At 57.7% G+C, this 14,587-nt stretch overlaps 1 protein-coding gene across 3 annotated transcripts; it reads right to left on the bottom strand.

The window, feature by feature from the left end:
- Nucleotides 1–1,105: 1,105 nt before the first annotated feature.
- On the bottom strand, nt 1,106–14,144 carry FHIP2B (FHF complex subunit HOOK interacting protein 2B). 3 transcript variants are annotated; one of them, XM_060015120.2, is made up of 17 exons: nt 14,051–14,144; nt 9,500–9,578; nt 7,169–7,341; nt 6,403–6,507; nt 5,995–6,117; nt 5,550–5,777; nt 5,247–5,443; nt 4,826–4,934; nt 4,517–4,593; nt 3,967–4,189; nt 3,227–3,372; nt 3,009–3,137; nt 2,752–2,842; nt 2,406–2,549; nt 1,926–2,066; nt 1,613–1,713; nt 1,106–1,483 (listed from the first exon to the last, which is right to left on the bottom strand). In XM_060015120.2, the coding sequence occupies exons 1-17, from the start codon at nt 14,093–14,095 to the stop codon at nt 1,240–1,242; spliced, it is 2,355 nt and encodes a 784-aa protein (XP_059871103.1). In that variant the 5' UTR covers nt 14,096–14,144; the 3' UTR covers nt 1,106–1,239. The 3 variants fall into 3 exon arrangements, with proteins under 3 accessions (XP_059871103.1, XP_059871104.1, XP_059871105.1); XM_060015121.2 differs by having other exon boundaries at nt 1,106–1,378; XM_060015122.2 differs by having other exon boundaries at nt 1,106–1,378; nt 3,967–4,156.
- Between the last annotated feature and the right edge of the window lie 443 nt (nt 14,145–14,587).

Genomic DNA, 14,587 nt, shown 5'->3' with positions numbered 1-14,587 from the left:
CTCTTTCACGTCACCTCTTGGCAACCTGTGGACGGCTTCTAGAAGCAGCATGGGCAGAAAAATGAAGCGAGTGGGGCTCTGGCCTGCTCCTCCTTGCCCAGGAGTGAAGCCAGCAACTGCAGTTTGCTGTGAGGTAATGCCTGGCGCCGCCTGGGTGCTCCTGCAGGTTGAGACATATTCGGGCCGGGCGGGGTGGCGGCCCCAGCCGTGGAGGTCATGCAGGGAGAACCACACCATGACCGGCTGGCTGCCTGTGCCCCAGCCCCACTCCCCGGCCAGGCCTTGGGGTGGGGCCCACGGTCCGGTGGGCATCTTGGCCTCACCCGGACCCAGAGCTTCCAGCACCGCTGGGATTGAATTCCATGGAGAACCCTGGCAGGATGCTAAGGGCAAGGCCTGGCCTCCCCCGGTCTCTGAGCCCCTCTGCCCAGGTGTCGTGGACCTGCCGAGACAAGTTCAGAAGGCGTCAGAGAGAAACCAGCTGGAGCTGGAGCCTGGCATCCAGCCCCCCGGGCTCCCCAGGCCCTCTCCCACCCTGGCTGCAGCTGCATCAAGCTTCTCATAAGCGGCTGCCCCCGGCTGGGTGCGGAGCATGCTTTGGGCATTTGCCGTGAGGCTGTCGGCAATCCTGCAACAGTCTCCAGGAGGGCTGAGGGGGAAGAGGGGCTTCCCCTGCTGTCCACGGCCGCTCCCCCAGGGGTTAAGCCAAGAAGGCAGGAGAGGAAACGTCGAGTCTCGGCAGCATCTACGGTACTTGGTGTGGCAGAGACAGGGTCGTGCCCGCATCTCTCTGGCCTGTGGTCCTGACCAGCCTCAGAGCTATCAGCTCACTCCCCCTCGTGCCCCTGGAATGAGTCTCAGGTCTTGGCCTTCGCCACAGATGGCCCACAGAGACAGGTGACAGGCACAGGACACGTGAAGCTCTGGGTCTGGGGGCTCACCTGGCCGTCACCCAGCTCCCCAGAGAAGGCCCCGAGGACACCATGCTGCCCAGAAAGCCACCTCTTTTGCTACTTGGCTTCTGATACCTCGGAGACCCACTCCTTGAAACCCAGTCTGGTGGAGCCAACAGGCCAAGGTCGTCTTGAGTTAACCCGAGAGTGGAAGCCCAGACCTCCACCCAGGCGGAGGTCCCCGGGATGTGAAGGAGACGGAGCCAAGCCCCCACCCCGGGAGGACAGTGGTGGCGGCAGTGCCAGGCGGGAGGCAGCTCTTGGGCAGAGGTGTCGTGTTCCTGGTTCAGACGTGCCCTTCCGGGGGTTCAGAGAGGCGCAGGTGAGGACCATGTGGGGGGAACTTGACGAAAGCGATGGCAGCCAGCTCTTTGCAGAATTCCTCAAGGACTACCACGCCCTGGAGGAGGGTCTGGTGGTCCAGCCTGAAGGAGACAGCATGGCGGGGGTCACGGCTGGGAGGTGTGGGGAGCGTGCCAGCGTGGTATCCCAGTGTCTGTGAGGGATCACCCGGCGGCAGCCACCTCTGTCTGTGAGGAACCACAGGCCTCAGCAACGGGCCCTCCTCTGTCCCCGGCCTGGCGCCTCCCCCACCCGGAAGCCCTAGATTTTCCACCCCAGGGCTCTTCCTTGGGCACCCGCTTCCCTCTCTTACTTACTGCTCCCCGGGGACCTGGCCCATCAGCTGCCTGCGCACCAGAAGCAGTTTGCCTGGGAACTGGGGCACCCTCTGAATTCTCTGCATCAAGTCCCCGATCACCTAGAGTGGGAACAAGAGGGGACTGAGGAGGAGACCAGCGACACTGCCGCAGGGTCCCTTGCTCTGTCGCACCATGGGAGGGGGGTGGTACCAGTGCTTTCCCCTGGAGCTGGCAAGGGTGCCCACTCCTGCAGCCCCCAGCACCCCTGTCCTGTCCCCCTCCCTTCCTGTCCTCAGCATTGGCATGCTCCCTCTGGCCTGGGCATCCTTACCCTGACGAGCACAGAGAACAGGCTCCGGCAGCCAGGGGCCAGGTTGATGTAGGGATCCAGGAGGTACTCGTGGATAAGGGGGTGGGGGAAGAGAGCGAGCCGGGACAAGACTGAGGTCACTTGCAGGTTCAGGCTGTACGGCTGTGGAGAGCACGGTGGACAAGCAAGGGTTGGCACAGGCAGTGAGCACTTCTGCGCCCCCCATCCCCCAGCAAGGCGCCTGGCCAGTGTGAACGCGCGCGGGGGCTGGAGATGCATGTGATGTGTGTGTCATGGGTTCCCTGGGGCTGAGGACCAGGGCACGTCAGGGCATGTGGAGCAGAGGCGAGACGGGGCTTCCCGCCTGGGGAAAGGTGGGGCTTGAGGGGGGTCGTGGAGCCAGAGCAGAGAAGATGACTGGACCCCCACGGCTGGGCCCTGGTCTCCTGAAGGACTCCAGAGGCCCTCGCCCTGTGGCAGGGGCCCAGCCCTGTCGGGCACCTGTTCTAGAATCCGGGATATGCGGTCGAACAGCATTCGGAGGAAGTGACCCTCAAAGAAAGGCCGTTCGGGCTCATGGGGGTCCAGGGGTGGGAGAGCTGGTGGCCAGCCCCAGGGCGCCACTCGGGAGCTGCACTCCTGGAACTGAAACAGGAGGGGAGAGTTAAAAGAGTGGACCCAGCGGCCAGGAGGCACCAGCAGACAGAGGGAGCCACGCAGGCAGGTGGGGCTCGGGCACTTGGCCAGAGCTGGGAGCACCTCGGGCGGGAGATCGCAGAGGCAGAGTGTATTAACCCCACGCTCTGAGCGGTGAGAACTGGGCGCTGGCAGAGGCCTTGACACTCACCAGTCCGTAAGCATCGTGGACATACGTGTCATATCCGGTCTCCTCCAGGAAAGCTGAGGTCTTGGCTTCCTCAGGAACGAGGCAGAGGAAACTAAGAGACAGGACCCTAGGTGTGGAGGTGTCCCCGCCTGGGCCGCCCTGCTCTCCCCGCTCCACCTCCAGCCCCGAGGGAACACTCTCCTGGCTGCACCCCAGCAGGGCTGTGGCCAAAGACGGAACAAAACTCAGGTGGCTCAGACTTCCTGACCTGCTCCTACCTGTTGACAATCTCGGTCACCGCTGTTTTGCCATCGGGGTTGGTGACGGGGGCAGGGGGAGGCTTCATGGAGGGTTGAAAGCCAGAGTCAAGGAAGCCATCCGTGAAGTAGGGGTCTTCCTCCAGATCTCTGTGCCAGGGCAGACAAGCGAGGCACCAGTGAACGCAGGAACTGGTGTGGGGTGCTGAGGCCTCCCCGAGGCACTGGGTTTCACTTACAGGGTGTCCTCATAGCTCTCGGGCTCGGGCGAGCCCCGGGCCACGTAAGGGCGGCCCTCGAGGTGGCACAGGATCAGGCTGTGGATGATCTGCTCGTGGGGCTTCTGGAGCAGCTCCTCGAACAGCCGCAGCGTGGCGATGCTGATCTGGGACAAGAAGCGGTCAGCAGGACACCCTTCCCCACCCTGGCCTCTAGGGGTGCCTGGGAAGTGCTCACCCAGCTAAGAGGAGTCCCCCTAGGAGGGGGTCGCCTCCTCCAGCCGGGGGCTCAGGTGGCAGGTTTTAAGGGGAGCAGATGGGTGTTGGCCCAGGAACCGGAAGTCTGGCTGGTCCCTGTCCCATTACTAATTTGAGGCGTGGTATCAGGCAAGCCCACTGGCTCCTCAGAGCCTCAGTTTCCACGTCTAACAAACGGCCTGGAGCTGTCAGCTTCAAACAAGCCAAATGAATATAAAAGCATTTTGCAAAATAAAACGTGGCATCACAAGTATGTGATCGCAGAAAATTAACTGCCTGACAAAAGCAGCTTGGCTACCAATCACTGGGTCACTGCCTTTTTCTGCCTTTTTTTGGCTGGGGGCGGGGGCGGGGGTGGGGGTGGGGAGTTGGATTTCAATGGCCTCAAAGGTAGAACCACCTGGAAAGCTAATGCAAACGGGAAGAAGCTTCAGGAAGTCCCTTGGGCAGGGGTTGGGGGCCAGGGAGCGGTTAGAGAGGAAGGCCCGCCCGGCCCGCCTCACCTCATCAGAGAGGTGGTCGCAGTGCCTGACGAGGTGGCCGCCCAGGGTGTGAGGGCTGTCCTCGGGGGCTGCAGGCTGCTGGTCCGTGCCCAGGAGGAAGGCCACGGCCTCCCGCAGCAGCGCAGGGGAGCGGAGCTGGCGCAGCATGGCGGTGAGCAGGGCGGTGGAGGTCAGGATGCTCTGTTCAGACCTACAGGCAGGGCGCGCTGAGCCAGGCGGGGCCCTTGAGACCAGAGTAGGGGCAGGGAGGGAAGGGGTGTAGGGGGCAGCGCACTTTCCTGGTTCCCTTGCATTTTTGGCTGGTATTTCTCTGCTCACACCCCACCCCCTCCTGAGGTCCTAGAGTCCAAGGGTGGGAGGCCTTTGTTAGCCCACGTAGCTCTGAGCCACGAGTGTGTCAGGGGAACAGGCAAACATCAACTGACGGAGCCCACAGACCCCCATGACTCTGGACAAGGAGGTCCCTGGTCTTAGGCGCAGGAAGGGGCTTGGTGGGGTGGGTGGTTCGCCCAGACTATGGCTACGCCCAAGGGAACTGCACAGAACTTACACATGCAGGAGCTGGGGCTGCAGAATCTCCACAAATAACTTCTCAGCCACAGACTTTGCCAAGGCCTCCGACACCACCTGGGCGCCAAAGGACACGTCTCAAACACACTTTACCTCCGATCGGCAATTTTCCACTGAGAAACAGCTGTGTCCTTGCACAGAGCCTAACAACAGGTAGAGGGTCTCTGCTGACCCCGGGCCCCACCCAGCTCCCAAGAGACCCCCTGGGGCCTTGAGGTAGAGACACAAACAGAGCACCATGAAGCGGGGGACACCCAAGGAGAGCCCTGCCATCGCCCACCCCGCTCACCGTGTGTGCCTCTGTGATGAGGTGGTCGCAGTAATCAAACCAGCCCAAAAAGGCAGCCAAGGTCTCCTTGCCGGGGAAGGAAGCCTCATCAGACGGGGCACTGGGTAACCTGAGGGAGAGCGAGGGAGGTTTGTGAGGCCTGCTTCAGCTATGTCCAGGAAGCTGGGCCCTTTTGCCCTCTGCCCTAGAACCTCTGTTGCGGGGGGTCAGTTCTACTGGGGGCTCTGAGGGCAGAAGCCAAAGTGATGCTTTCCTGGAAGGCGAGAAGGCCCTTGGGCATGGGTTGTGACCTCAGGAAGACGGTGGCCAGCAGCGGTCCCCATGCCCCCTGGAAAACAAGAAGAGCCGCTACCGGGAACATGACGGGCAGGGCTTCTAGCCACTGAAGATGCAGCCCAGCCTTCCCTGGCCGAGCGCCTACCTCCAGCTGATGCCCTCTGAAGTGGCAATGTCTGCGGGGTCCAGGAAGCTGGGCAGGGACTGGTACAGCTGGCAGAGGTGCTCGACGATGGCAGGGCAACAAGGGCTGCTCTGCACCAGGTAGGTGGCAGCTGCCTGGGAAGCCACGCTTACCAGGAGCAGCAGGTTCTCCTGGGCCTTCAGGGCCACCCGACCTCTCTAGGGGATAAGGGTACGACTTCAGTGACGTGCGGCGGATCCCCCAAGTGCCCTCCCAGCAACTCGCCCTCCCCATCCCTGCTCCCTGCGTCTCGGCAGCCGGCACCTTGCTCTTGCACAAGCCAATCAGCGAGGTGATGAGGGTGCTCTCCCCAGGGCCTCCATCTGGCTCCTCGGTCTCAGCAGGCAGCTGGGTGCTCAAGGCCCGGGCCCCCCGGGCACCCCTGTCAGGAGCTTTGCTGTGGGGCTGCTCCTCATTCCTGACGCCGGCTGCCTCTCTCGGCAGGGCGGTGGCTTCTCTGGATGCCTCCTTCCTACCGACGGTCTTTCTACCCTGCAAGAGAGGCTGCGTGAGGCCAGGCTGTGGTGCAGACCACGCCCCATGATGGCCCCTTGGGAATACGGGGTGGGCGGCTTCAGCGTGGAGCTGGAGGGGAAGCTGCCTGAGTGCCTCCCCGGTTCCTGCTCCATCCTCCTGCTTCTTCAGAAGGGCCACGGGGGATTGCCCTGGGGTCTGGGCCCTCCCGCTCCTGTTCCCCAGAGGCGCTCACTTCTAGAATATAGGTGAGCAGGGCTGGATCCTGCTGGATCTTGGAGCAGAGGACAGTGGTGAACTGCACCTCCTCCTTTTCTGTGAGGGATCCAGGAACTGTCCCACCAAGTCGGAGAAGTTTCTGGAAGCGGAGCAGGACAGAGACAGAGGGGAATGGGGTGGCAGGGAAGAGAAGGAAGAATGGGGCGGCAGAAAAAAAAAACCCGTGCACGACTGTGGGTTCAGACTCAAACCTGCGGCACGGGTCCTGATGGAGAAGCTGGATTTGGGGTCTTTCTTAGAGTCTCAGAGGGTGTTTTTGTCGAGAAAGGTCCGGTGCTTTGGGACTGGCCTAGGAGCACCCCCTAGCTTTTCTTGAAAGCATAGGCCTCACCCCCAGACGCCCCTTAGCTTCTGGGCCCCTCACCTGCACAGGCCTGTGGACGCTGAGGTAATGCAGGAGGGGATGCTGCACCTGGGCCAGAACCTTGCTGAAGAACTGGAGCACCTGCTGCCGCATGCCTGGCGGGTACTGCGGGTCGGGGGAGAGTGCCTGTCAGTCAGGCGGCGAGGCCACGCCCCCGCCCAGACCGCTCCTCCCCTCACTGCGCGGAGGGGCCTTCTCCGCCAGCCTCCCTCCCTCACGCTTGGAAACTGGCCTCCTCTACGCTGCCAAGCCCGCTTCCTGCTTTTTTCCTTTTTGGCCGCACATGCGGGATCTTAGTTGCGACCACGGATCCAACCGTGCCCCCTGCATCAGGAGCGCGTAGTCTTAACCACTGGACCGCCAGGGAAGTCCCGCCCCCTTCCTGCTTTATTTTCGTCCATAACCTTGTCCTTACTGAACATACTATACGTGGGCTCCTTTGATTATTCTGCCTCTCCCCACTAGAGTTTTCGCCTGTTTCAATCACTGCCGGGTCCCCAGTGCCCAGGACACAGACTGGCACACGGCTGGTCCTCAGTGCATCTTTGATGAACGAACGCGGACTGAACGAAAGGAAACATGTCCTTAACCCCGACGACAGCGAGAACACGCCACCAAAGCAAATAAGCAAGGGCCCGAAGCCTCGGGGTGTTCTGAGACAGCCTCAGTGCCCCGCCCCCAGTGTGGGCACCGGGAGGAGCACAGGTAGACCTGCCGGACACCAGCTCAGGTGGAAAGCTCCAGAGGCACCCGGGGTCCTGCCCACCTCGGCCTTGCCCAGCGTGCACAGGGTCTCCAGGATCTTGTGCTGCAGTAGGTACTCCAGACACGGCCCCGCCTCACCGGCCGCCGCCTGCTGCTTCTCCTCGTACACCAAGATGTCCAGCATCTGCTTCAGCCGCCAGGGAATATCTGTTTTCTTGGCCGGGGTGTTTTCATCTAATCAAGATTCAGCAAACAAGGTGAATGGGGTGAAGAGAGGCACTCTGGCTGGATGGGGTCAAGCCCACAGGGCCTAGGGGGTGGAGGGAGGTGGAGGCCAACTTGGAGCAGGCCAGAGACCAGAGAAAAGGGAAGTTTACAGTTGATGCCTCTCTAGTTAAAAAGACAAAAGACCTCCTAGATGAAGCCCGGGATACAGCCCTCTGACGGAGCATGTGTGCAGGCCCCAGCACTTTATGAGAGCAAAGCAGCAGCATTTTTTCTCTGAACCCTGGGGCCTACAGAAGCACACCTGCTAGGGCTTCAGGCCTGCTCTGGGCCTGAGTGGAAAGCTGTGGGCTCAGGGGTCTCTGTTATACTATTTAGAAGCCAGCTTCCATCAGCTTCCAAACAGATAACCTCCTGGGGCCTGTTTATGTCTCTTTTATACTCAAGGAAGGCAATACTCTATTTTTTTTATAAAGCAAAAAAAAAAAAAAAATCCATGCATGACCATGGGTTCAGACTCAAACTCACTGCACAGTGCCCAGGTCCTAATGCAGAAGCTGATTAGTGGGGTTTTCTTAGTCAGTCTCAGAGGGTAGAGTACTTTTATAAAGAAAGTTTTGGTACTTTGGGACTGGCCTTGGAGCACCCCCTAGCTTTTCTTGAAAGCATTGGCTTTTAAGCAGGGCAGCTCACCTCGCCCGCCCCTGCATCTCCGGTCCAGGGACCAGTCTGGAAATTAACGGATTGGGCCCAGGTGAAGCCCCAGGTGGACCCAAGGCAGTTCTAGATCTTTTCCTAGTCTCTGGTAGCTTGGGGCTCCCTGTCAAGAGATCTTCAGTCTAAAAGCTGCAAACTTCCAGATGTAAAATAAGTCCTGGGGATGTAATGTACAGTATGGTGACTATAGTTAATAATACGTTACTGTATGTTTAAAAGTTGCTAACAGAGAAGATCTTAAAAGTTCTCATCATAAGAAAAAAAAATGTAGCTATGTGTGGTGACAGATGTTAACTAGACATTGTGGGGATCATTTCTCCATATCTCCATGTACTGAATCAGTATATTCAATTGATTACAGCAATTATATTGGCTTGGCCAAAAAGTTCGTTCGGGTTTTCCGTCAGATGCTACAAAAACCCAAACGAACTTTTTGGCCAACCTAATGTGTCCATTATATCTCAGCTTAAAAAAACAAAAGGGATCTTCAGTCTAAAGCAATCGTTCTTAACTGGGGGTGATCCTGCCCCTGCTCACCGGGATATCTGGCAATGTTTGGAGAGCTATTTATGGTTATCACAATGGGGAAGGAAGGGGTGCTACTGGCAGTTAGTGGGTAGAGGTCAGAGTTGCTGCTAAACATACACTGTACACCCCCCCCCAGCCCCCTACAACAAAGAATGATCCAGTCCAGGTGTCACCAGTGCCAAGACTGAGGAACCTGGTCTAACAGAACGCTCAGAGGGTCCCTCAGAGTGTCCAAAGGCCACTTTTAATTTCTTGGGTTGGCTGAGGCTGGAAAAAAAGCCTTTAGGAAAGGTGCAGGCTGGAATCAAACCCCAGTCTGAACTCCAGGCGGTGGAAGGCTAGGGATGCAGGAAAGGTTACCTGGCAACCAGTGCATCTCCACCAATCCCAGCATACTGACTACAAAGCAGCCAATGAGACGCTGCCCCCTCGGTGAGTGATCCTGATGGGCCCAGATGACCCAAGGCTTTGGCTTTTTAGAGTGTCGGCTTGGGGAGAAGGACCAGGTGTGCTACATGCCTTGCCAGGTCTCTACAAGAGAAATGCCCTGTAAGTTGGCTCACGGAAAAGAGGAATTTATTCCATTTCTTTTCTTTAATCAGTAAGCCCTAGGCACAGGGCCCAGGCACTTGGAGACTGAAGGCCTGGACATTCTGCCCAACTGGAAGCTGGGGGCAAGTGGCATTCAACCCCTGGGCTGCAGAGTCAGGCCAGTGAGACCTCAGCCTCCCTGTCCCCACTCCTACCTCACACAGGTCCCCTCCCAGAAGGTCAGGGTGGGGCAGCCCCCACTCTGAACTCGTGAGCAGCGGATGTCACCTTCCTCAGGACACCTGCATCTCTGAGCTGCAGGGTGACTCCACCCACACCTTCCTCCCTGCTCCCTCCAGGGATCCCTGCACGGAAGGAGACCAGGCCCCACCTGTACTTTCAATGTAGTAGTTCGTGATGCCCTTCCAGTGTTCCACGAAGGCCTCCAGCAGGTCAATGCTGGGCTCTCGCTGTGGAGAGAGCAGACACAACCTAAGTGGTCGCCGCACTCATCAGAAAGGACATTCCAGGGCTTCCCTGGTGGTGCAGTGGTTGAGAGTCTGCCTGCCGATGCAGTGGACACGGGTTCGTGCCCCGGTCCGGGAAGATCCCACATGCCGCGGAGTTGCTGGGCCCGTGAGCCATGGCCGCTGAGCCTGCGCGTCCGGAGCCTGTGCTCCGCAACGGGAGAGGCCACAACAGTGAGAGGCCCGCGTACCGCAAAAAAAAAAAAAAAAAAAAAAAAAGAAAGGACATTCCACCGTCTGCTAAGTGTCGGACGTGTGCTAGGCCCTGGACGAGGCACCGTGATCGTGGGTTCTCAAATTGAACAGTTAAGCATTTTCTCCAGGACATTTGCACATTGTCTCTGTATCTGCCAACCATCTCCTGGTTCCTTTCCTTAGACCCCCTTCCCCTCCTGGAAATGCTGTGACATGAGCACATGTCATGATTCTATATCCCCTGTCCCAGAGCAGCTAAGACTGATGGTAGGGGAAACAGACACAGAAACAGATCATTTCTATATATCGTGGTTATGCTACAACAGAGGTACATAGAGGGAAACAGGAGAGCACCACCAAAACAAAATCAAAATGATACAGATGGAAAATGTGGCAAAGACAAAGCTTTCAGGTCCCTCTTGGTCTGAGAGTCTGAAAATCCGGGTTGAAGGCCACGACAGCTCAGTTCAGCCAGATGGATAACGTTAGCGAAATATTAAGAAAGTACCTTACTTATAATGTGCTGCATCTTTTGTCCACGGCTACAGGCCGTGCACCCCTAGCTCCTCTCCGCTCTGCTCCTGTCCACATCTCCTCTGACTCCTTCGATCGCCCCAGGGGGAATTCTGATCTGCTGTGAGCACCCCCCGAACCTCCCCGCTTTCCCAAAGTGCTCTCTCCATTTCCATGCCCCAGCTGGAACTAACCTGGAACTGGTAACAACCAGTTCCCCTAAAAACTTCTCCAAAAAAGCACATTTCTTCTCTTTTCTTGCAGGGTAAATTTTTGCTGGAGAAAAACGCATAGTCCCTACCTATATCCCTACCTCTTAGTCTTTGCTCCGGCCACGCCTCTGTCCAGGAGGCCCCGTATTCCCCTATACGTGTCTAGGTCCTAGCAGTCCCCAGTGAGGTCCAGCTCAGGGGCACCACCTCCACAAAGCCATCTCTGTGGTCCCCAGTTGCATCTCTAAATTCACGCTTTACTGCACCACAGGACGGGGTGTCTCCTCCTTCCATAACTCACTCAGTAGGTATCTGTTGAGTGCCTACCACGTACAAGACACCACGCCTGATGTTACAAGCCATACGAGGCTGTCTAAGAGCCAGTCCTCCAGAAACATGCCGTGGGGGAGAAGAGAATATAAAACACGCTGAATAACTCAACTACTGAAGTAGTGTGAGAACACAGGAGAGGTGGAGAATGACCTTCGGGCGAAGAGGGGTCACTTCCAACAAGTGGAACAAAGAGGCTTTACTGAGGTCGTGCGGGAACTAAAACCTGAAGAGCTGGGTCTGATTTCAACAATTAGAGAAACAGGAGAGACATTTCCTGAAGAAGGAACTTTGCAAAGCATGTCGGGGCCAAGGATGGATTGATGAGTGTGTGGGGCCTTGAATTTCTTGGCCAAACCAAGAAGTCTGATTTTATTTTTAATTTTTTAAATTTTTTATTGTTTTGCAGGCCGCCGGGTGCAGGTCAGTGACATCGGAACTGTGTGAGGAAGAGTCATCTTGCGGGTGTGTAGGAGACAGACGCAGGATGAATGCTTAGCAGACCATTATGACAAGAGGAGGAAGCAATCACACTGAATCAGAGGCCTTGAAGTATTCCCCCGGCCTTGGCGGCCCAGGCAGTCTTGTCTTCTCTCAAAGTTCGCTGTGGGGACCACGACTCTTACAGGAGTGGCACCTCGCACAGTCGTTCCAAACACACCATCCATATGGAGTGACAGCATCTTATCACATTCTACGTGATGCTATTATTGTTGAGTGAGCTCCCTGGGGGCCAGGGTTCTGTTTCTGCCTGCCCCTAAAGGGCTCTGCACAGAGTGATTACTCATTGATATTTACTAAATATCTCAGCAAACTCCTTCAGCCCCTTCCATAGTTCCTTGTCTCTGGGAAAGCCCTCTGACCACGCTACAGTCATCGCATAAGCCTGTGATGGGGTCTCATCTAGCCTTAAAATTCATTTATAGTCTCCTAAAGCCTTAAGCTGGACTTAACTCGAAAAACAACAATCCAGGGGCTTCCCTGGTGGCACAGTGGTTAAGAATCCACCTGCCAATGCAGGGGACACAGGTAAGAGCCCTGGCCCAGGAAGATCCCACATGCTGCGGAGCAACTAAGCCCGTGTGCCACAACTACTGAGCCTGTGCTCTAGAGCCTGTGAGCCACAACTACTGAAACCTGTGTGCCACAACTACTGAAGCCCACGCGCCTAGAGCTGGTCCTCCGCAACAAGAGAAGCCACCACAATGAGAAGCATGTGCACCACCAATGAAGAGTAGCCCCCGCTCGCCACAACTAGAGAAAAACCGCACGCAACAACAAAGACCCAACGCAGCCAAAAATAAATTAAAAAAAAAATCCAGCAAGAAAAGGAGAAACAGGAGAACAAAGATTAGCCAAAACAGACCGTTAGAGCTAAGAAAGCAGGGGGGTAATCTTTACCTGAATCTGTTATTAGCTACTGTAACTCCAGCCCAAGGAAACTGCACCAAATGATTAATTTTTTAAGATAATATTATATTTACAAATAACACTAAAGATTGCTATTCTATTTTGTCAGAAGAGGGCAGGAAGGAGCACTCTTCCTCCTTAACTAGGAGTCAAGCAACTTGCTGGGGGTTTTAACCCGGTGACCCAGCCCTGGGAAGACCTATGCTCAAGCTTGGGGGTGGGAGGGAGAGGGGTCCCCATCTCTCCTGATGGTCGCACGGGGCCAGCCAAATTTCCAGGGCGTCATCTATATGTTGTATACTGAGGGGCCTAAGATCACCTGCCTAAAAATATCCCCCTTGACCAGCAATACTCCTGCAGCCACTGACACTGAAATTTCCACATAGGAAGCATTAGAAATTCACTTCTCAGGGCTGGGGTCCTGTCTATCCAGTCCACCCACCTTGTGTACGGAGCTTTTCCAGAGAGGTATGAAGGAGTGTCAGATTACTTTCTAGAATGACAGTTATTTTGATTGGGGATGGGGAGGAAGGGAGGAGAGATCATTTTGGAACCCCCTCCTGAGGCGGGATGGCCGGAGGCTCCTGAACACCGGCTAGGGCAGGGCTGGGGCGGGTGGGAGAGGAGGAAGAGCTGAAGCTTTTCACTTTCTTCACAAGTCTGCTTAAGGCTGAGACTGTTCTCACTCATTAACAAGCTCTGATTTGGTGTGCGTGTTGGGGAGGAAGGGGATGCAACCCAAGGGTGTTTCTCCTGCGAACATGTGATACACTCAACTGATCAATTAGGGAGAGGGTTTATACTGTGAGACAAAAGAACTGTTAACTTTACAGGCAGAATCTTGGCAGGGTTGCTTTAACTGGAGGGCATCCCGCCTACCCTATCTAAACGGCACTTTTATCTCGCTCAATGAAGAGAACAGCCGCCGTGGGCGCCTCTCACCAGCCTTCAACCCCAACAGAAAATGGCAGAAACACACACTCCTCGTCCCCGCTGGCCGCCTCAGGCCGCACCGCAGCTGGCCTCTCCTGACTCAAGGTCAGTGGGGCTCGGGCTGGCCTGGTGTTGAGACAGTATTCTGGAAACCGCGCTTGTACCCTGCAGACGGCTGTTTCCTGGGCCAGGCGACCCCCTTCCCGCCCCCCCCCCCCCGCCCCCCGACTGTATCTGTACCCTTCCTGGGGACTTGGCCAGTCCGGAGCCTGCACTTCCCAAGTCCAAGGTGAGAGGGCAGAGTGCGCCTGAGTGTGGTCTTGGAAGCGGCCGAGGGCTCGGAACCAGGGTAAGGGGCAGCTATTTTTTAAGGCCGGGTGACCAGGGAGGGAGGAGCGTGGGGGAGGAGGAAAGCACCCAAGCTGGGGGAGGGGCCTTGGGGGGAATTTTGGGAAGAAACTATTGGGTGACTAGGGATCACTCGGCACAGAGGAGTTTGGGAATTGGAAGAGACTCGGGGAGCAGGAGAAATAAACAGGAAGCAATCCGGGGAGAAGGGTTAGGGGCCGGAGCGACCTGGAGAGGAGCTGGGAACACGCGCGATTCGGAAAGAAGCCACTGGAAGCGGGGAGCGCTCCGCGGGAGGGGCGCGCCGGGGGAGTGAGGAGGCCCGGGAAGGGGCACCACGGCGCGGGTGGGGGGGGTCCCTTCCTGGAGGCGGCCCGCGCCCTCCGCCCGCCCGCGTGCCGGCCGGCTCCTCCCCCGGCCCCGCGCCCGCCCTTCCGGCGCAGGCCCCACGCGCCCCAGCGTCCCCAGCCTCACCGCCCCCATGGCCTCCTGCAGCAGCGCCCCGAGCCGGCTCAGCATGACGGCGGCCCGGCTCCCGGTTCCCGGGCGGCGGTGGCGGCGGCGGCGGCGGCGGAGCTCCCGGGCGCAGGCGGCGACCCGGAGGCGCGGCGAGGGAGGCGGGGCCCCGGCCGCCCCGCCCCACCGCCCCCGCCCGGCCTAGCTTGGGGTAGGAGAAGAGGCCGGCAGCCGACGTGGCCGGGCCGGGCAGCAAGGAAGGGTGCCGGGGTCGGGGGCGCCGGCAGCCGGGGCAGCGGAGGGGCAGGGTCAAGTCCGCCGGGGCCTCTTGGTGAACCAGGAGGCAGCGAGCGAACTACCCTTAGAGAAGGGCGAGTGGAACCAGACAGGTTTTTCCCATGAGGGATGAGAAGGTTTGTGGGTTCTGGAAGTCTCTAGACTTTCCTCGTGGGACCCCATAATGCCTTAGCCTCCCATCATGTGACGTCGAGGATCAGCAGAAATACATTTTGAACAGCTGACTGCCATGTGCTCAGGAAGAATTTCTTTCCATTC

Source organism: Delphinus delphis, chromosome 6 (assembly GCF_949987515.2).
Source record: "Delphinus delphis chromosome 6, mDelDel1.2, whole genome shotgun sequence".
Classification (NCBI taxonomy): Eukaryota; Metazoa; Chordata; class Mammalia; order Artiodactyla; family Delphinidae; genus Delphinus; species Delphinus delphis.
This window is presented reverse-complemented; position numbering and strand designations above follow the sequence as displayed.

Excerpts from the sequence above, each read along its gene's own strand:
- FHIP2B (XM_060015120.2), bottom strand. The coding sequence starts at position 14,095 with ATGCTGAGCCGGCTCGGGGCGCTGCTGCAGGAGGCCATGGGGGCG. Across the intron at positions 3,373-3,966 it reads GCGACCACCTCTCTGATGAG|ATCAGCATCGCCACGCTGCG; the intron begins GTGAGGCGGGCC and ends TTCTTGTCCCAG. Across the intron at positions 1,484-1,612 it reads GGCCAGGTCCCCGGGGAGCA|ACAGAGGTGGCTGCCGCCGG; the intron begins GTAAGTAAGAGA and ends GGTTCCTCACAG.